Raw genomic sequence first — 20,610 nt, 5'->3', positions numbered from 1 at the left:
AAGAAAGATTGCAACACACTGGAGCCACTTACTGACTTTGGTTGACTCTGGGGGAGCCATCACAGTGGGGAAGCAGATCGTCAGCCTGCGCAGCATACGGGGCTTCAGGATACGGGCGTGCTGCAGGGGGCTTAGGTGAGGACATGGACCCTCATCCCTCCAGGAAGCTGAAGTGCTGGTGGCACAAGCTCCTTTCCACCAAGGAGGAGGTGGGGTGGTCATGGTGCAGGAGAGACACCCTGGGTGCTTGTCCAACTGCTGCTGGTGGTTGAGGGGCTGTTTGGTGAGTACCTGGAGATGGGGAGGGACAGGCCTCAGGGTGGGGAGGGCTGGAGCACTGGGAGAGAGAAAGCTGGTGGGGAGAAGCAGGAGCTCCTTGGAGGAAGGGACCAGCCATGGGTGCTGCAGAGAGAAGGGCTGCTAGCTCCCTCAGGACAGGGCTAGGAGATGGTGTAGCTGCTGCTATTTCTCAGACTGCCCCTCCCAGTCCTGCAGTGGTGGCCCCTCTCCTCCCTGCTCACCACTGGGTAGAGATCCATCTGGATGCCCAGTTTCAGCCATGACTCCCCACAGCCCCCATGACTGAGCAGGCGCAGGGCTCTGCTGCCATCACCTCCACCCCTTGACCCATCTGCCTGCTGCATGAGCCCCACCTCAGCAAGGGCATCGTGGCAGCAGAGGCTGACACGTGCAAGCCGGAACTGTTCGAACCAGCCAAGCAAGGGCTGCCCTGGGTCAAAACCCACCGTGGAAATAAGACCCGTGACACTCTGAGCTGTTTCAGGTTTTATTTTAGAATTTATAAAATTCCAGTGTCATCCATACTCATGAGCCTTTTTACATGTTTGCATATAGTCTCCAAATTCCAAAGTTAAGGCCAAGGGATCATTGCTATGGAAATGTACAATATGGAAGACATCAAAGAGAAGAAATGGACACACGCCACAGTCTGCTGCAGGAGGAGGAGGGGGGGACGGGACAGTATTAGGTACAATCACTTCATGACCTTCTTTAGAGTGGAGGGTCGGGCTATGGGGCATGAACTCAGATGGTGGTGCCCCAAATGTAACTCAAGCCTAGCTGTGCAACTGGTGAGGGGCAGTAAAGAGGGAGAGGGGGTGATAGGCTTGGTGACATAGGACAAACCTAAGCTACAGGGGTAATAACCATTTCCTGACAGATGCAGATGGGAGGGTGTCACCCTAGTTCTGTCTGACCCACCCTGTGTCTCCTGTGCTGGAGCCAAGGCCACCCTGGGCAGCCAAGTGCCCTGCATCAGGCCGAGGTCAGCTTCAATCATGTCTCAAACCTAAGGAGACCACTGTGAGGTTTTGGTTCAACTTCTGCATAGCAGCCTCTTCCAAGAAGAGCTGGCGTGGGAAGAAGCGTCGGCATGTCAAGCCCGCCAGATAGAGGGAAAGGCAAGAATGCTTGTCTCAGCTTGCCAAGGTTTGGACCTCTGCTCTGTAAGCAGCACTAGAAAGGAGAGGCTAAGGGACTCCTGCTTGGCCAAGGCTGAAACAGCTGGGATAGAGGAATGGCTCAGACTACAGCTCTAGACTGAGGCAGGGGAAAGAGGGAATAGAACCCCCATACTCCCTGCCTCCCTCCTCAAAGACACTCTTCCTGGCTGGAGGAGCTTGGACACAGCCCTCCCAACCCCACCCCTGCAAGCCATGGTAGGACCTAGGCACAAGTGGCAGAGTACAGAGCATGGATCACCCTCTACCACCCATATGATGGAGGCCTCAGGGAGGGCTCAACACACCATCAGCCCCCCAGTGCCATCAGAGCAGAAGCCTGGCTCACAACCTCTGCAGCCCAGGGTTAGGGCAAGGCTGCACCTACAGCCTTGGGGCCAAGCCCTGTTCTAGCTCAGCGAGCAGTCCTACAGTTCTCTCCATTCACAGCCTGCCTCATCATCACCACACTCAGCTTCCACCCAGCGGAGCTCCCTCTACCCCTCGGAGACAAAAGGCTCCTGTTGCTCCTCCTCCATGCTTCTGCTCTGGATGCAAGGGCAAGAACGGGAATAGCTGCTCACCCCCTTACACAGAGGCCACCATCGTACTGACTTTTGAGGTAGAAAGAAGGCAACAGTAATAGGTGTTCCTACCGCTCGTGCCTAGATCCTGCAGTGCTAGTAGAAGACTACAGCTTCCCAGGGCTGTGCTTCCCACCAGCTCCTCCTGGGCCATGCCACTGCAGCATCCTTGGCCAACCCAGATCTGCTCTATCTGGCAATACTGTCATGTGCTGGATCACCTGCCTGCTCCCACTGTTGGAAAGGGTGAACGTGGGCACACAGGAACTAGGAGCGGGGTCTGTCATCACGCACTGGAAGACTTGTCAAGCGTGCAGGTGGGGACTGTGCTTGGTGCTGTGCTCCGAGGTGTTTACCTGACCAGGGTTGCCACACTGTTGCTCTGGTCCCTTCCATCTCTGCTGCTTCTACAGCCCACTGAAGGCTTTGCTCCTTTAAAAAGCAAGTTTCTGACCTTTTAGATTACTTTAAGCTCTCCCCACAGTCAGCTATCAGCATTAAATGAATTTTTGGCAGTTAAAAGGAAAAAAAGTTGATTGCACTCTACAAAGGTAAGGTAAGGCCTGGGATAAACACAAAGGAAAGAGGGCAAACGTTTTGGCTTTAGAAAGTCAAGGAAATTTATTTCCTGAGGTCATGAGACAGGAAGTAGATTCCTAGCCACAGTAAAGGAGGTCTCCTAATGAAGGCAAGAATGCCTAGTAAGACATGCTCAAGGGAGCAGATTGCTCTTGGGAAGCTGCAAATCTTAGCCACTTTGAGTCAATTATGAAGTTTCTAACAAAACCACACACATTTAGTGTTTGAATCTGAGTGAAGTCTTGTTCCAAAGGAGGAAAGAATATCCATCAAGAAATGAGGGTGGGTCCTAGCCACGGTGATAGCTGAGGGGAGCAGGATGGGGTCTAGCACTCCAGACACCATTAGGAGACCTCCTGGGGCAATTGACTTGTGCTCCAGCCGCTAGGTCAGATTTCAGACAGGAAGTATTTGTGGCAGGTTAGTGTCAGGTCAGCGGGCTGGAGGAGGTTCTGCTTCCAGGTCATTATCGTTTGGGTCCCCAGGGAAGAGTCTTGGGGGCCACTTGAGCCCCAAAGCTGGGGAAGTCTTCAGAACTGCTCATATCAGGGGCCTAGAGCAAACAAAAAGGGAACAAGTTAAGCTCCTGCCCTGCTACAAACCTGCCCGGAGCTCAGCAGCATTTCTGATGTCCCACGAGTCCTTAGGACTGCACAGGTTGGGTGGTCAAGCCATCTAGAGATGACATCTAGGAGGCTGCAGATAGGAGCAAGGCAGATCAAAGACTCCAAGGGTCCAACCTCAGTAACTCAGTCACTGGAGCAGGGTCAGGCCCGTCCTGTGGCAGCACTCGGACAGCTGGAGACAGAGCTGCCACATGGCCCAGATCACTGCTCCCAGCCAGAACACAGCTGCAGAGGTGGAGCTGGTTCTGTGCTGCAGGAGAAGAGGCAGAAGTCCCAGGGCCCTGCCCCTAGAAACAACACAGTCTGGCAGGACACTTTCTCGTAAGGAACCCCCATTCTCCAGCAGCTCCACAGTGGGATAAGTCAGTGCTCTGGAAGCTGGAGGCATAACCAGCCTGCTCTCACCTTGCAAAGGCCACTGCTTTCTCTGCCAGCAAAGGAGGAAGGAACACTCTGTTTCCCCAACCAAGAGAAGAGGGCCAGACCTCAGAGTAAGTCCTTGGCAGAGAGGACCCTGTGCCCCCAGGCCTGTAGCAGAAGCAGCACTCACCTTTTCATTGTTGACAGTAGCCCAAGGGGCATCTCTCACCACAAAGCCCTTGGATGGGGTCTTGGACTCTTCATGTGAAGAGGGCTTCATATACACCTGCATTGCCTCATTGTCCACCACATCTGCAAGCTGTAATGACACAGCCCAGTTAGGGGGGAGGATCCTGATAGTTCCTCAAACTGGTATAACATGCCTCCCTCTTTCCATCTGACCATGCTGCAACCTGTCCAAGGTCACCAGTCTGTTCTACAATGACCAGACACAGTGTTTCTGCACTAATCCAAGGGCCACCAACAACTAACTGATGCAAGCTGCAGCAAGACAAGCATATGGACATCCTGCTGGTGCCCCAGCATTCTCATACACTGTCCTCTCCTGGACACCGGGACCAGTCCTTGCAGTGCTTTGCAGAGCACAGCCCGGGCTCTGCACCCAGTTATTCTGAGGGACAGTTGCAGAGGACTGACTGCCACCTGCACAGGGCTTAAGTTCTTCGATGCAGTGGCAGAAAATACCACATACAGACACTTCAGACATCGAGCTCTAAGGCAGAGGAAGTCCCTTCTAAACCCCTGCACATAGTTGTTGAACACTTACATATTCTTCCTCCAAATTCAGGATGTGATCGATAGCTTCTTCCACATTCTCAGGGAGTCCTGTCACAGTCACACAATTGGGGTCAGGAGCTCCACTCTGGGGAAAGCGAATATCCACCTGCAACACAAGGAACAGGATGGGTCTTGCATCTGCAGATCTGAAAATCCAGACTCCTTGCGACCCTCATCATTAGATTCTCAGAAGAGAAAAGCCATGATATGTTCACTGCCACAGGTCTCTTTAGGACTTCACATGCTGGAGAGTGCACTGGGATATACCTGTCCTTGAAGCCTCTCCAATTTCCCTATGATGGAAGGGAGAAGAGTCTGTAGTAATGACCCATTTTCCAGAAGCTTCATGTGTTCTCACTGCCCAGAGGACCACTGCTTTCTGTGCAGCACTTGCAGCAGAGGCACGAGAGCCTGCATTTCCAGACAGTGCCCTCACACTGCTGTAAGCATTTTCATCATCAAGGCATTAGCATGAAGCACAATAAGCTTTCTGTCTCCTCCACGGACAGGGTAATCCTGGCTGACAATCACTTCATGGAGCTGGCTTAGTGCACCACATACACAGCCACCAAGTTTTCTCACAGCTTGCCTTCCAGATGGGTGCAGGGAAGCCAAACTGAGTCTAGCCAAGATGCAAGTCTCCAAAAGCATCATCACTTTGGATTCACATTCACTACTGGCCTTATAGTAAAGCTCACTGCTACTGCCACACGCTGTCAGGGGCAAAGGTCTCTGCCCTTCCCAAGCCAGCTGACTGCCACATCTGGAGCCCTGAGAGTGTGTGAAGATTCCCAAACTCAAGAGCATCAACAGCAGCCTGGAGAAGTAAAGAAATCCAGAGTATTTCCTTGAGTTAAGCTCAAGTGGAGGGGGTGTGGGCACAGGCTCCTCCCAGAGCTCCACAGCAACAGGCCTAGCTGTCCACTTTGAGTACTCCAGAGTAGCTGACATAACCACCTCCTCCCTTTGAAGGCCACCTGGGGACCCTGTCTGCAAGAAACCCACAAGAAGGGCTGCACAAAGGGACAGACCTCAGTGATGTTTGCTGGGCCAACCCAGAACACCAAGGAAGCATTTCCAGGTTCCTCTTCTGGCTGTGTTCCAGCAACACAGGAAGAGCTCAGCCTCTTCCCTGTGTGGCTCCCAGAAGAAAGATGACTCAGAGCTGAGGATGCATGGGAATGGTTCATCTGGTGTCTGGGTGTGGTGTCCAGGTAGCCCAGTTGCCTTGGGCACACCAGGGTGACCTGGCCCAGAGATTCTCGTCACATGCTTGTGGTCACAGAGGTGGAGGTAAGCAGGACAGCACTGACGTTTCTTTTGTGCCTGTTTCAGCTGAAGGTGCTCAACAGGCACAAGACAGAAAGACCACAAAAGATACAAGCCTCGTGCTCCAGAATTCAACCCCTAGCATCAAGCTGATACCAAGCTCTTGGCACACTGGCCATTCAGGCCCAGCCCAACCTGTGTGGCATTGCCCCACTGCTCACCTTGAACTCATCCATGATTTTGCGGATGGCTTTACCACGAGCACCAATGATGCGTGCGTGAACACGATGGTCCAGAGTCACATCCTCGGACACCATCTGCTCCAGCTCACCAACGATCTTCATGATGGCATCCCGGGCAGCCTCGGCATTCTTCTCATAGCCAGTGATGGTGATCTGGTCTTGGGCCTGGTATCAGGGAAGTGTGTGTGAAACCAGGTTCATACGCAGCCAAGCAAGTCTTCTCCCTGATTTACCCCTCCACCTTGCCCAGAGGCAGTGCTGGGATTTCAGAGCCCTAAAGAAGATGACCTAGGCTCAGAGACAACCAGCAGCCCTCCCTTGCACACCTTCTGACCTCTCACCTGGCTTTCATCATCCTTGTCAGGGAACTGGATGTTGACCTCATGCTCTGTGCGTATCTGGGTGATCACTGCTCCCTTCCGCCCAATGATTTTAGGGTGATACTTGGGATCCACAGTGACCGTAAGCTTGAAGCTTCGCAAGGCCTGAAACAAGACAAGCAGCATGAGATACAACAGCAGGGAACACATCACAGCTGGTCCAGTGATGTCCATCTATATCCCAGCATTTCCTTCTGGCTTCTGAGATGCACAGAAAAGATTCTGCAGGGTCATGCTTGAGTATACGTGGCTATAGAAGAGGACCCAAGACATACAGATGCTGGGGCCTTGTGCCTTAACCAAGTTCAGCAGGAAACTACAAGTAGCAAACAACCATCCATCTCAACCCTCACTTCAGAGCTATGGTAAGGATACAGTGATAATAGGTTCAGAGATGCCTAGCACAGTGAGGTTCCCACCCTGCAGAGTCCTGAAAGCACATGAAGTGATAAAGCCCTGGACAGTCTAAAGCTACCTAAAGTAAAACCTGAGAACTCTCCTGTCAGTTCATGTAAAGTGAGTTACACTGATGAGCACTCCACACACACAGAGCCCCTAAGGTACTCTGAAAGGACAAGGCCTTCACCTGAGAGGACAGGCACAGGCCTTACCCGATCCTCTTGTTCAGCCTGAAGCTCTTTCACTCTTTCCAGCAGCCCTGCCTTGGCACGGTCCAGGTTGGTAGATAGCCCAGTGATGGTGATGATATCCGACTGCAGCTCAGGAGCAGGGACCTGGATGTTCACCTGAGTAACAAGAAGCAATTACCATTTTGTATCACTTGTGATGCTTGTCACTGCAGGTTGGTATCACTGAGACCAGCTCCCACCCAGACAGCCTAAACCACAGAATCAGAATGTTGAGGTTGGAAGGGATCTCTGGAACTCATCTGGACTAACAACCCATGTCAAGCAGCTGTCCGGTACTGCATCTAGATGTTCTTTGTATAGAACACTGTTTCTTTAGCTATTACCAGATTGCTTTGCTCTAGGGCTTCAGCCCCTAGCAGTGCCTGTGCCAGCCTGCAGAGGCTAGGAAACAAATACATGTTCAATAGGGCTGTCCGCAGCCAACCTGCATCAGCCCCAAGAGTCCCTGTGAGCTTATGGGGAATTTTCCCAAATGGGCAGAGCTATTTCTTATGGCTTAGGAGGAAAACAACTCACACTGGTGAGAAATCCCTGTAGGCACCAAACAAGTTATGCAGCACTCATGGCATCAACACTAACCGTACAGATTCAGCACAAAATCTACTGAGCTCTAGAGCCAGTGACTAAATCACACAGGTCTCATTTTCTTATTACAGAGCCTGCATTTTATGGTCAAGTCACAGCGGTCTTGAGTATGTTCCAAAAGACTGCCACCACCTCAAACATGGTCACTTGCAGGTTCTTCAGGACAGAGGAGATCAGAGGAAGGGTAACAACTTACTTCAAACTCATCCATCATTTTGCGGATCCCAGTTCCCTTCTGGCCAATGATGTAACGGTGAAGATCAAAGGGAACCTCCACCTCAATGGTGACAGGAACGAGAGCCTGCAGGGAGCGGAGCACAGTTTACCACCTGAAATACTTCTCCTGTCTTTCAGCTTGCCATATACTTGCCCAAAAGAAAGTACTGCTGCACTGGGTTGTATTCCCTTGTAGTCAGGATACAAACTTTACAGAAGAGAGAACAGCTGCAAACACCAACATGACCTGTTGGGTGTTAAAAGCATTTTTTTCCAAACAAGCAATCTTAAACCCTGCCTCTGGGGACAGGCTGTTTTCATATCCTTGGCTTCCATCTAGCAGAGACTTTGAAATCATCACTAAAGCAGCATGGCAAGGTCTGCTAAAGCTAGAATGATTCAGCCTCAGACTCCTCTTTCCAGCTGTGCTCCATAAAACAAGTCTGTCACGCTTTTATGGCATAAAAAAAGCAGGACTGCCTACAAGCTCTAGCAACTGCGAGGTTAGGCACAGCGATTCAGGCTGCCAGGCTAAATCACAAAGCAGAGAACTTCCCTTGTGCAGTACAGACCACCTCTGCAGTCAGCATCAGTGACCACCTGGGCTGCAACTGTGACTGTGTCATTTTTATTACCACCACTAAATCCTGCAGTGAGCTTCTTGCATCAGGACATCAGTAAATCACAAGGCTAAGAGGCTTTGAAAGCCACATACCTGCAGTGCCTCCTTTGCTGCCTCGCACTTTTCCCTGCGGCCAGAGATGATGATGATATCGCACTTCTTTGGAGAGCTGGGATCTGCATCCTTCCCATCCTTGCCTTCCCCACCTTCCTCACCATTCTCCTGCACAGCTGGCTCTGCAACTGGGGCTGGAAACATGGAAAGTCTCACATTAAACGCAGAGGCCCCTCTTTGCTTGTTATCTCCCCCTCTAGATCCTCAGGCTCTGACTGGGCTTTGCCACCAGAGGTCTGACACTGTAGACTACTATGGAGCAGGTCACTCCTAGCACAGGCAGCTTGCCATGGCTTAGCCTGGAATGAGCAGAACAAGAACATTCACTGAGACAGTCTGCTTCACACCTCTCTGCACAGCACTGATATTGCTTTTGCCTGCACAGAAAGGACCTGCAGTTGCACTATAGAAACAGAAGCTGCACTCCTATGTCATCAGTAGCTGCACTCCTACATTAACAGAAGCGACAAGTAATGCTGGCAGTTTCTTCCCCAACAAGGAAGTTCACCAGCACAGCACTGGATGTTGCAGCAGGATGGCTGGTGCTACACCAGAGTATCCAACAGGCCCCAGCTGTGCTGAAGTTCAGTATATCCAGCAATGAGGGCATGAGCTCAGAGAGACCTTGGTAAGCCTGCAGAGCCCTTTTTGTTGGAGTAGGTCCCTGTGCTCTGCAGTGAGAATACATTCAGAACACTCAGGTCTGCAGTTTCACCTCCCAGAACGACAGTTCTCTTCCCAAAAGGGCAAGGCTGGTGCTAAGCCCAGATTCACAGACAGTACGGGGAACACTTGAGGTCAGTTCTCCACAGATTTTAAGTAGAACACCTTCCCTGATGGAGAGTGTAGGCACTGCATTCATGTGATCACACCAGCTACCATGCAAACATGTGTCCATGGGTATACCTGGGTTCTCCTCCCTGTCAGGGAATTTGATCTGGACAGCATAGTCCCGGGTGATCTGCTGGATTCGGGATCCTTTAGGGCCCATAATGGAGCGGTGGAACTTCTGTGGGATGGTGCATTCGATTGTCACTTGGGCTTCCTGTGAGAAAGCAGAGTTGTTCTATTGCAATACCGCCTCTTTCACACCAGAAAACAGGATGCTGGTGCATGGTGAAATCCATGACAGACATAGGGAGAAGTCAGAAAAGGTAATAGCTGCTGACAGGGGAAAAACTGAAAGTTTCCTAGAATCTGTCCTCCTTCAGAGAAGTTAACAGAGGATTTCTTAATGAAGGCTGTCCCAACCCATGATGTTAACGCTTCCAGGACCAAAGCTCAAGGTCTCTATTACCCGGAAGGGGGAAAAGCATTAGAAGAAAGGAAAAAGATGAAGGAAAGAAGGAAAAAGAACACGTCTGACAGTTGTCCACTTTCAAAAGCCTATACCAACACCACAGGAAACCCCAGAGAGCAATAACTGCCCAAGGCCAGGCATGGAGAGGCACAAGAAGGCTCCTATCTTTTAATGTCTAGAAGTACACCAAGGAAGGGTCTCCTATTTCTACTCCTAAAAACCAAGAACAAATTAAAAAAGAAACGGTTTTCCTGTGACATACCAGGTCCTCGATGATCTCCTGGATGCGTTTCTTGGCTGCCTCCACACAGTCCTTGGCTCCCTTGAGGGTGACTTTGTCGCTTTGGGTGCCGGAGCGCGGGAAGCTGACCATCACACCACCATACTCATCTGCAATCTCACGCAGAACCTGCCCTCTCCGGATGACAAAGTGGCGGTGGTGCTTGGGGTCAACCACCATGGAGTCTTCAACCACATTATCCTGCCAACAGATGACAGCCAGTCAACCCTGCCTGCCCTGGAGATCATCATGAGTTTGCTGCACTCAACAGCAATCAGTTTACAACCTCATCCCCAACAAGTAACAGCAAGCAGAATGTTCCTGGGCTCCCGTAAAGGGCAGCAGATGTTTTATGAGAAGGAGCACCTCCACACTAGCGCATTACATCTTGCTACAGTGATAGGCAAGAAAACAGAAGTAGTAGTTCATAATACCAGGTTCTTGATGAGGGCCTCCAACTCCTTCTGCGCCTCTTTGACAGCCTCCTCAGTTCCCATGATAGTAATCAGCTCCTGATCTTTGTCCTCGGAGGTTGGGAAGATGATGCGGGCCCCAGTGTTGTCACGCACCTTACGGATGTTGCCACCTCCCTTACCAATAAGGAATTTATGGTACTCCGGCTTTGCACGAAGGTCCACAGTGTAACTCTTTGTTTGCTGAAAGGAGTCACATACCCATGGAACATGACAATGTAGTGAAAATACACATCAGCATCAACAGTATGCATGTACGTATGTTACCTACACCCACTAACAGCGTGTTGTAAGAGCAAGGCAGATGCAGCGTGCTGTCCAAGTCAAAAAAGGTATGCAATGTCTTAAATTAATAACACTACCTGAAAGATGTTCTCAGGTAGTGTTGTTAATCAGCTGAAAAACTAACTCTGCACACAGCACAACTGGTGAGGAAATGAGCAGAAAAGACTTCCCTAGAGGGGTCTGACACGCAAGTCGGCATAACCATTTGCCAGCTGACTGCTACAAGCAGGGCAGCAGAGGCAACCGACTAATCAGGAGAACATGTTCATATGCTTGTGTTAGAAAGGCTTTCTTGCTATTAAAATGACCAGTCAGCCAGCCACAAACCTGGATATATGCAGTAAAATGGAAGAACTTGAGCTGGAATTTAGAGATCATGAAGGAGATACGCAGAGTAAGCTGTTTTGAAGAAGTGTGGATACCCAACAGCAATCAAACCACATGAGCAGTGAGCCTTAACCTTTTGAGTATGCCCCAGCCTTGGCAGAGAAGCATTACAGCCAGTTCTACAAATGGGGGAAGATCTCACTGCCACAACTATGGAAGCATGGTTTTCCTTTAGTCATCTAAACTGTACTCAAATCCCTCAAAAGAGGATTAGGCTGTCTGATGCCACGAGCTTCCTAGATGGCAGAGGGGATCATTTCAACCCCCCAAAAAGAAACACCTGGCCAAACCAATCTGCTCCTTCCCTTATGAGACAAGGCTCACCTTTTCCTCTGCCAGGTGCAGCAGCTGCTTCTTGGCTTTCTCCACATCCTGGGCTGGGCCCCTGATGGTCACGGTGTCACTGCCAGAGCCCTCGGTGGGGAAGTGGATGTGGACTCCACCACACTCCTCCATGATGGAGCGGATGAAACGGCCTTTGGCGCCAATAAGGGAATTGTGCAGTTTGGAAGGAATAGACACCTCCACCTCTGTGATGTTGGCCTAAGAGAAGACAGCACCAGGCTTTTAGACAAGCTGCAGAAATGAGTTTGCACCCACTTGGCTTACCCTTGAACTCCTAGGAGCTTTGTAAAGCTGTGTGTAAGAAATGCCTGACCAGAGGGGTTTGAGACAGGCTACTCTTGACACTTGAGCAGCCACAAACTTAGGTTCAAGAGTCAAGAAGATGACTGACACTCACATTTGTCTCCTCCCTGCCCTCCCCCACTACCAGCACTTCTGTGTCTATGTCTTCTAGCAACATTTTCAAGTCCCTCTTACATGACAGGACAGTCATTTCACTTACCAGCTCCTTCTGGATAGCAAGAATCCTGTGGCGAGCAGCCTCACAGTTTGCTCTCTTGCCTGTGATAACAATTGTCTCCGAGTTGCTGTTCTCTGCCGGGAGATCGATTTTGGTGTTGCTTTCTTCACGGATCTGCCACAAAGGAAAGAAAATCTCAGAGATGTCTAATGTCAAAAAAAGGAGATTATATTTGCCATCACCAATGAGCAGGAGAGAGCAGCAAGTCAGATTTAGCTGCAGGCAGTGATCATAATCAGCACTGGTGATTAAATTATCTCACCTTCTTTATGTTGGCACCTCCTTTCCCTATGATGTTCTTGTGGAATTGTTTGAAGATGGGGACAGAAATAGAAAAACTGTTTTCAACCTAAGAGGGAAAGGAAGAAAGAACCAAAGATGACACTGTCATGGTGATGCTCCATATAAACAAGCTTTTGAGAATAGACTTAGACCCAATAAAGTTCTCTGTAAGACATACTTGCAAGAATAAGCAAAACCAAGTACCTTCCCCTACAGCTCTTAAATAACGAATACCATTCCCCTAAGCCCAGTCAGCCAGAAGAGAGTTTACAGCTTCCTCATCTTGAGGTGTTTCAGCCCTAGCCAAGCCACTACAGCTCTGCCCTATGCAGGGTTATCCAGGCATGTAGGATATAACAGCAGACAGATCACCCCCTTACCAGGTCTGCCACCATCTTCTGCATGTACTTGGTGCACTTCTCCACCTCATTTTTGGGACCTCTAAGTTGGACGATGTCACTCTTGTGTGCAGGGTCTGGGAAGTTGATGATAACCTGTAGGAGGCCATCATTTACAGTCAGCTCAAGCAAATGAAAGAATTGCTGTGTCAGGCAAATGCAAAGTGTCAGGAAGATTCTACACGCCCGCATTCCCATTCGGAAAGGGTAACCATGTTAGCAGCCTCTGGCCAAAAGAACTATCTTCTCATACGTATTACATACAGAGCCAATAAATGTATGAATTGGGAGACAATGTGTCTACTGCCCAAGTAGGATATAGCCACTGGATACCTACTGGAATCCTCTGGATTCCTCACCTCCTAGAAAGCCTCACCTCTGGGAATTTCTCCCGGATTTCCCGGATCCGCTCGCCCTTCTGCCCAATAATGGTCCGGTGGAATTTTTGTTCAATGATTAGGTCCTTGGTGCGTTCATTTTCCTGATGGAAACAGAGTTTACACTGAGTGTTCAGCAGGAGAGCCACAGACTTAATTCCCAGTTTGCTGCCTGACAAGGTTACTTGCCAGCACTCTCCTTCTTTTCTCCTCCAGTCAAAATTCACACTAAGTTGACAGAGAAGTGGTATGCAAGGGAATAGAGGGCCATATCCATGAAGACAAATGCACACTTGTCATGACATCCAAGTGCTTGGTGGGCAAGGGGCACACAGGAGGCCCTGAAGGTTCCAAAGGAACATAAAAGCCTAAACCCTGTGGCTTCCCAAGCACCACATCCTACTTACCATACGGGAAGCGAGTTCCAGCAGCTCTTTCTTGGCCTGTTGGACCCCCTGTGGGTCTCCTTCAATTCTGATCAGGTTGCTCTTCTCATTGTCCGGTGGAATGCGCACAGACACCTTGTAGAGGTCCTTAATCCTGTTAACTTTCAAGGCAAAGACCGTGGTGACACAGTCTGCTAGGGCAAGACTTGGAAGCATCTTGCTTATCAATGCATAGAGACTGTTTAAAAGGTAAATCAGCCTCTGAGAAGGCACCAGAGTTCAGCAAGAGCAGATATGTGCCACACAAGAACCTGGACAAGTAAATACTGTGCTATCTACAGAGCAAATTGTTCGCATGCCAGAGTGAGGCATCTGCCTCTTCCCCATCTAGATCAGAACACGATCATTCATTTATAATCTCAAATTCTTTTCTTGGAGAAACTCAACAAGCAGATTTCTACCACTCCTAATCAGCTGCTAAAATGTCATACAGATAGAGCAACTTCAAAACCAGGCAATTCTCCAGCCTCAACTCCAACTATGTATTTCTGCCAAGACAAAGTAATCCCACCACTGTTCAACCTCCCAAGACACCTTCACACATTAAAGCCATCCCCAAGGCCTCACCACCCATTTACCTTCTTGTGCCAACACCACCCCAGAAAAGCAGAGGAAATGTGATGAAGACAGCACACTGGATGAGCTACAGAGCCCCTTATATGCTGGACTAAACAGAGGCTCCAAGCATAGGAAGGATTAGAACGGCACCCCACTTACTGTTAGCTCCGTTCTTGCCAATGAGGTGCCGATGGAATTTGTGGTCAACGTTGATTTCTGCATAATCCATCCGGTTGATCTATAGAGAAAATAGACAGCTTAAGTAGGGCAGGCCACCACTTCTGTCTTACACCCTAAGGAATGGCCTACTGCCAGTGTTGGCACTGACTCTGCAATAGCCAGCTACAAACACTCCTCCTGCTATTAAGGAGAGCAGTAGCACTTCTCTGGTTTGAGCTGAGAGCACCATATTGTAAAAATCAAAAAGGAACTTAGATGGCTCCCCAGCTATGACTGAAAGAGAATCCTCCCTTCTCTGCATCGGAAGACTTAAGACCTGCAGCTGATTTTTTTAAGAATGCTACGGGCAAGCTTTGTAACCAAGGGTTTCATCCATCTGCCACAAAAATTGGCTTCTGCAAGTTGTTCAGCATGCCAAGACATCATAGGGACATGATAAATGCATCATCTCTGCTCTGCTGCCCCTTCTTTCCCCATTCTCTTTTTATGCACCAGAACTCACCAGATCCTTGACCATGACTTCAATCTGTTCCTGAGCCACATTCACATCTTCTGTAGGTCCTTCCAAAGTGATTTTATCCTCTCCTTCAGTGAATTCGATGTGAACCTTGAGAGGCAAGGCAATAAATCCAGTAAGATACATGATACAAGCCAGGTCACGCAGTGAATGAGACCTATACCACCAGCCCCTGTTATTAAGAGATGTTTTCCTTCCCACAACAGATCATTCCCATGGTTTCAGAAACAGGTAACTTACAATTCTGGCCATATCACAGTGTCTAGAGACCAAGGCTTTGTTGCTGTCCTGGAGTCTGCAAGGGCTTTGCAGAACTTATCACCTAGCCTTTCTCCCATTTGCAGGTATCCTACTCTATCAATTCTCTAAACAGTACCAGATAAGGCTTCCTTTGAAGAGCTCAACCCATGAGAATAACAAAGGATGAGTACTGTTTGCAGCAGTAAAAGAGAGGGTCTCCTTGACATCTGTGTCACCTCCTCCCTGGTTTTACCCATGTGTCTTGGATTTAGCTGGAATAGTTAATTTTCTTCCAGTAGCTGGTGCAGGGCTGTGTTTTGGCTTTAGTCTGAGAATAATGTTGATAACATACTGATGTTTCAGTTGCTGCTCAGTAGTGTTTACCTTTATCAAGGACTTTCAGTCTTGTGCTCCGCAAATGAGGAGAGACACAAGCGAGGAGGGAGCAGAGACAGGACACTTGAACCAAACTGTCAAAGTGATATTCTGTACCACAGCACATCATGCTCAGTATATAAACTGGGGGGACTTACCTGGAAGGTGCCGATTGCTGCTTGGGCTGGCTATGGGTCAGCAGGTGGTGAGCAACTGTATTGTGCATCACCTGTGTTTACTGGGTTTCTGGTGTGGTGGGGTTTTTGTTTGTTGGGCATTTGTTTGGATTTTTTTTCCCCTTTAGTTTTATATCTCTCATTATTCCCCTTATTATTAGTAGTAGTGTATTGTACTTCAATTATTAAACTGTTCTTATCTCAACCTGCAGGTTTTGCATTCTTCTGATTCTCCTGCTCATCCGACCCAGGGAGGCAGGAAGAGGAGAGCGAGCAAACAGCTGCATGGTACTGAGTTACCAGCTGGGGTTAAACCACACCATGCTAAAATACGTTTCCCTTTTCTATAAAGAGTGATCTGGACTAAACCGTATTCTACATCAAAGGTGCCAAGCTAACCAGGTCATCCATACCTTTGGCATCTGCTGAGTTATTTTGGCCAGGTTTTGTCCTTTCTTTCCAATAATGAAACGATGAAGCCAAGAGGGGGCAGAGACCGAGGAGACGGTAAAACTGTTGGCCTGAGAGACAGAAAAACAGAGAAGCTGTTTGGTGAACTGGAAGAGGTCTTCACAAATATTCAGTTTCAATTCTCACGCTGCACCTGCAGTATCGACTTCTAAGCTGCTCCTCTGACAGCTTAGAGACAAACACCAAACAGACACCACCCCCCACGCCCACTGCTCATGGATGTATGCTTATGGGACTTTCAAAGAAGGCCTAACCATCCTGTAGGTACCTTTGCATAGACTTCAGTCAGTGCTTGCCCAAGCTTCTCAGGCTCGCCTCGCAGTATCACCGTCTCCGAGCTACTGTCAGTGGGTGGGATCTCGACAGAGACTCCAGTTTTCTCCAAGATCTCCTGCAGGGAATTCCCCTTAGGGCCGATGACATACTTGTGCTGGGACTTCTTCACCTCCACTGCAATGGTTGTAGTCTTCTTTTTCTGTAGGGGCAGAGGCACTAGGCATCAATCACAAGGGGGAAGGGAAGGACAAGAGCAAAAGGAAGAGGCACAAGATGCAGTGAAACCCTGCACCTGGGAAAGAATGAAGCAAAGGTGAGCACAGTGGTTCTGCAGTATTCTAGCACCCTTTCTGCCTACAGAATGCCTCGTGCCCAAAAATTCACAGGTGAAGTACAAAACTGGTATTCAGTGTCAAGCTCCCTCAAACACTACATGGAAGAGACCACATACACACATCCCCTTGCACAACAGGGCTCAATGCCCAGCTGTCCCCTAGGCAGTACTGAAATGCAACACCACGTAGGCTACTAGGCTGTAAGCTGATTATCTCTGTTGAAATTCCAGACTGGTACAAATGCAGACCTAACCATGAAGAAAAACAGCCTGACAACTCACAAGAAGGATATTGTAGTATTGTAGAAAATTGCAGTATTGTAGAAAATAAACTGGAGTTAAATTCACTCTTCAGCAGCTTCTACTTATGTAGCAACTTTGATACTGTCAGCTGGCTGCCACTGTAGACTTCACACTTCCTTCTTTAGTAGCACCTGTGTGAACAAGAGCCAGGGGAGCTCTCTGTGGTCTGCTAAATTCCCATCATGTAGAAGAATGAGAAATCTGTCACCTCCTCGGTACTGTCACCCCAAGTCCTACTCTGCTCAATGAGGAAACTGTAAGATCCAGGGCCATGGACTGCAAGGGCTGCTGAGCCAGAGCTGACATGAGAAGGACGCAGCAGAGGGATGCACAAAAAGAGGGACTACAAGCAGGAGGGGGTAAGATGGGAAGCGTTATGGACCATCTATACCTTCTCCTCATAGATCTTCTTAACACGAGCCACAGCCTGGGCCAGCTGCTCCTTTTCTCCTGTGAAGACTATCTCTGTCTTGTTGACGCTGGGTGGAGGAATGTTGATGCGTGTTCCTGTGTCCTGCATGAGCTCGCTCACCAGCTTGTTGTACGGGCCAGCAATGAAGGGATGGTACACTTTCTCCACATCCAGCCGCTCCACAGCACGCTTATCCTGGAAAAGCCCAGAACAGACCTCGGTGGGAACTGCCCTCCATATTACAGTCTGTGCCAGACACAGCTAAGTTCCCAGTGCTGCCTTGCTTGACACTCTGGCCCAAGTACCTTTTTTCGGTTTGCAGGCTTGCAGATCTCCATCCTTTTCAATCTATGAACACTGCTGCTGGTGATTTACAATATTCACCTCTATAATCTCCTGTCTTATCTCAGCTGGCATCTAATAGGGTTCACTTCAAACATGAAACATGCTTATCTGACTTCAGAGATGGACAAAATGGAGAACCATAAGTTGCAGAACCTGGCAGCAGTGCTCATGCAGCCAGTGGCACAGTATAAGCCTCAGTATAAGCCACTGACTATGGCCACGATGGCTAAAGGCATCTAATATACCATGAAGAAGCAAAATGGCTGCCCAGCTAATGCCACTGAGAGATACCACAGTACTGAAGTACCTGCTCAGCAGAGATAAGCAGGATCTCGTGTCGAGCCTTCTCAATCCCTTCTTTAGTGCCGGTGATCTTGATCTGGTTGCTGGGGTCATCCGGGCGGGGGATCTGGATTTTAGTTGCAGTTTTGAGCTCCAGGTCCTGCAGCTTCTCACCATTCTTTCCAATGACAAAACGGTGGTGCTCCTTGGGGATGGCAACTGTTGCTGAAGCCTGCAACACAACAATCAAGCATCTATGAGAACGTCTGCCTGCACTGGCAGATCCACAGGAACAAAGCCAGGAAAAGCAAGTTAGATGCTTCTTAGCAGTACTGCTAAGGAGCAGATAAAATGACTTCCCAGCACATTCTGTGTAAGGACTGATACTGTACCAGAACAATTGATCTACAGTGCCTGTATACCAGGAGTCTAAAGCCCACCTTTTCCTCAAAACCCTTCTGTTTGCACAGGAGTAGTACTCTGTGTTAGCAAAGGCATTTGGGTACAGACAAGGAGGTGTCTATCCTCCAGTGCAAGATACTGGAGCAGTACCGGACAGCAACTGAGACAATGGCTCATGGGTAGAGTTTATCTGAACTCTGACATCTGCTGCCAAGGCTATAGAAAACAAGACACAGCCTGACTCCTAGGAAACAGAAATTCAATACCACAAACCTATTCCAGCAGGCAGACAGCTCGGAGATGCTTACCACTGCTAAGTGCTAAGGTGTCTTCAATGCCGTACTTGCTGCTCCTGGGACTGCTTCTAGATAGTCCCTCTTGGAACTGGGGTCCCCAAGAGCTCCTCTCAATCTGCCATTAAAGGGCTGGTCTGTAACAGGGATTCCTGACTTCTTCCCTTCTCACTGAGTTTTTACTGACCTGGTAGCTTATGATTGCTACCATGTTTGTGAATATTTGACTACTAAGAGTAATCAGACACTTAAAATTGAAGCTACAGTGGAAAAAAACCAAAACAAAATAAATCAAAACCAGATCACTTGGCATGACTCTTCAATTTGGTGTCCCTGTATCAAAGCCAGCCAAGCCTAGGAGAAGCTGGAATACAGACACACCTTTCAGACCTGGGGCCAGGGCAGGAGGAGGTGTATTTGAGGACAGTGGCGAATTGATCTGTGGCAGTACGACCTGAACTATTTTTTCAGACGCATATTATGTAGGGTTTGTCCCTTTCTCTTCCCTCTGGCAGGGTATGACACACGGGCTGAACAGCACTAAGCAGACATGGTATTAACTATTGCACTAACTACCTCTGACATCACACTTTAAAACATACTAGGACACCTGGCTGTATTATATCCTAACAAGAACAGCCATCTTGAATATGAACACAAGAATCTGAAGGGAAGAATTCAAAACCCAGCAGAATGGAAGGAGAAGCAACGGAAACAACGGGCCTGTGGCTCCTTACCAGTGTGGCTTGAGTTACACAATCCAGAACCCTGACCTGAAGCGTTCAGCTTTTGGCAAGGCTTCCTCTTCACTACTTCTATTTCTCCCATCCTCCACATTCTCCTCTCAAGGACTTCAGAGAAAGCACAGTCCTGTCCTCACATACTACTAACCTTGCATGAGGGGCCTGCACCCTCTCTGGCACCAGCACCTCAGCACAAGGTCACTGTTCGCAATTCAAGTGTTCAGAGATTGCAGACTCCACCCTTCACGCAACACCGTGGCCTTTAATTATCTTTGAACCCTATTTTAAGCCTCATTTCCATTCCAAATTGCCAACTGCATGCTTTGAAAATATATGGCAAAGCTCATATTAGTCATCTAATAACACCTCTTTGGCTTATAAGCACACACGCCCAAGGGTCTCAAAGCATTTGCGAGTCCTGGGGAAGAGCAAAGATGAAGTGAGAAACAGTTAGATGCCCTCACCTGAGTCTGCAGCCGAGCAACAATCTCCTTCCGAGCCTTCATGACTGCTTCCAGCTTGCCAGAGACCATGATTGAAAGGCCCTGGTCCTTTGCAAGAGACAGCTCCAGGTGAGCTCCTGTCTTCTGCATGATGTCAAGGCAGATCTTGGCCTGCTCGCCTTCTCCAAACTGATTCATGTCCTTGTATTTCCTCTCCTCCAGTGGCACATGAAACACCTGCTCAGCCACAGGATAGATAAAAGAAGGGCAAAACAAGCTGTCAGGATGCTTCTGATTGCTAGTGCTTCCCTCTCTTATTGCCATATAGAACTTTATTGGCATACTAAGTTCCAAGGTTTGTACAATCCATTAAGCTTTCCAGTGGAGACACCAGCAGTGAACTGGAAAAATGCAACAGCACTGAGCAGGTAGTCTGTCCCACACTGGGTGTCTGCCTGAAGTACGTGCTACAGGGGGAATACTTTAATGGATTAGTGCTCACTACTTGAATTCTGCAATTCTCCCTTCAAGCCTGCTCCAGCTATTTGTGGAACAGGGATGCAGAAGTTTTAATGGACAATTTTCCAACACATCCCACCCCTCCAGAACACTCCTAGCTGTCAGCTGCAGCCCTCCTCGTGCCCCACCATACAGTACAGCAAGAAGGCTGTCAATCTGACAC

General features: G+C 49.0%; 1 protein-coding gene across 2 annotated transcripts in view; it reads right to left on the bottom strand.

Annotated features, from left to right (window-relative positions):
- Positions 1–774: 774 nt before the first annotated feature.
- The window catches only part of HDLBP (high density lipoprotein binding protein), a 40,483-nt gene continuing 20,647 nt past the window's right edge, over positions 775–20,610 (bottom strand). For both annotated transcript variants that reach the window (XM_061345308.1, XM_061345309.1), the window contains exons 5-28: positions 19,950–20,165; positions 18,073–18,279; positions 17,400–17,615; positions 16,364–16,570; positions 16,038–16,145; positions 14,819–14,923; positions 14,296–14,374; positions 13,540–13,679; positions 13,132–13,236; positions 12,738–12,851; positions 12,338–12,424; positions 12,058–12,189; positions 11,535–11,753; positions 10,500–10,721; positions 10,048–10,266; positions 9,392–9,530; positions 8,465–8,619; positions 7,730–7,834; positions 6,910–7,044; positions 6,260–6,403; positions 5,898–6,083; positions 4,397–4,513; positions 3,800–3,928; positions 775–3,176 (exon numbers count right to left, since the gene is read on the bottom strand). In XM_061345308.1, coding sequence (XP_061201292.1) covers positions 3,090–3,176; positions 3,800–3,928; positions 4,397–4,513; positions 5,898–6,083; positions 6,260–6,403; positions 6,910–7,044; positions 7,730–7,834; positions 8,465–8,619; positions 9,392–9,530; positions 10,048–10,266; positions 10,500–10,721; positions 11,535–11,753; positions 12,058–12,189; positions 12,338–12,424; positions 12,738–12,851; positions 13,132–13,236; positions 13,540–13,679; positions 14,296–14,374; positions 14,819–14,923; positions 16,038–16,145; positions 16,364–16,570; positions 17,400–17,615; positions 18,073–18,279; positions 19,950–20,165 — 3,573 coding nt within the window. In that variant the 3' untranslated portion in view covers positions 775–3,089. The remainder of the gene's footprint in view (positions 3,177–3,799; positions 3,929–4,396; positions 4,514–5,897; positions 6,084–6,259; positions 6,404–6,909; positions 7,045–7,729; positions 7,835–8,464; positions 8,620–9,391; positions 9,531–10,047; positions 10,267–10,499; positions 10,722–11,534; positions 11,754–12,057; positions 12,190–12,337; positions 12,425–12,737; positions 12,852–13,131; positions 13,237–13,539; positions 13,680–14,295; positions 14,375–14,818; positions 14,924–16,037; positions 16,146–16,363; positions 16,571–17,399; positions 17,616–18,072; positions 18,280–19,949; positions 20,166–20,610) is intronic.

This window comes from Neopsephotus bourkii, unplaced genomic scaffold, assembly GCF_033783945.1.
Source record: "Neopsephotus bourkii isolate Nb327-2 ecotype Australia unplaced genomic scaffold, CSIRO-AGI_Nbou_v1 NB_234, whole genome shotgun sequence".
Classification (NCBI taxonomy): domain Eukaryota; kingdom Metazoa; phylum Chordata; class Aves; order Psittaciformes; family Psittacidae; genus Neopsephotus; species Neopsephotus bourkii.
The sequence above is the reverse complement of the archived record's forward strand: the minus strand, read 5'-3'. Positions and strand labels throughout refer to the sequence as shown.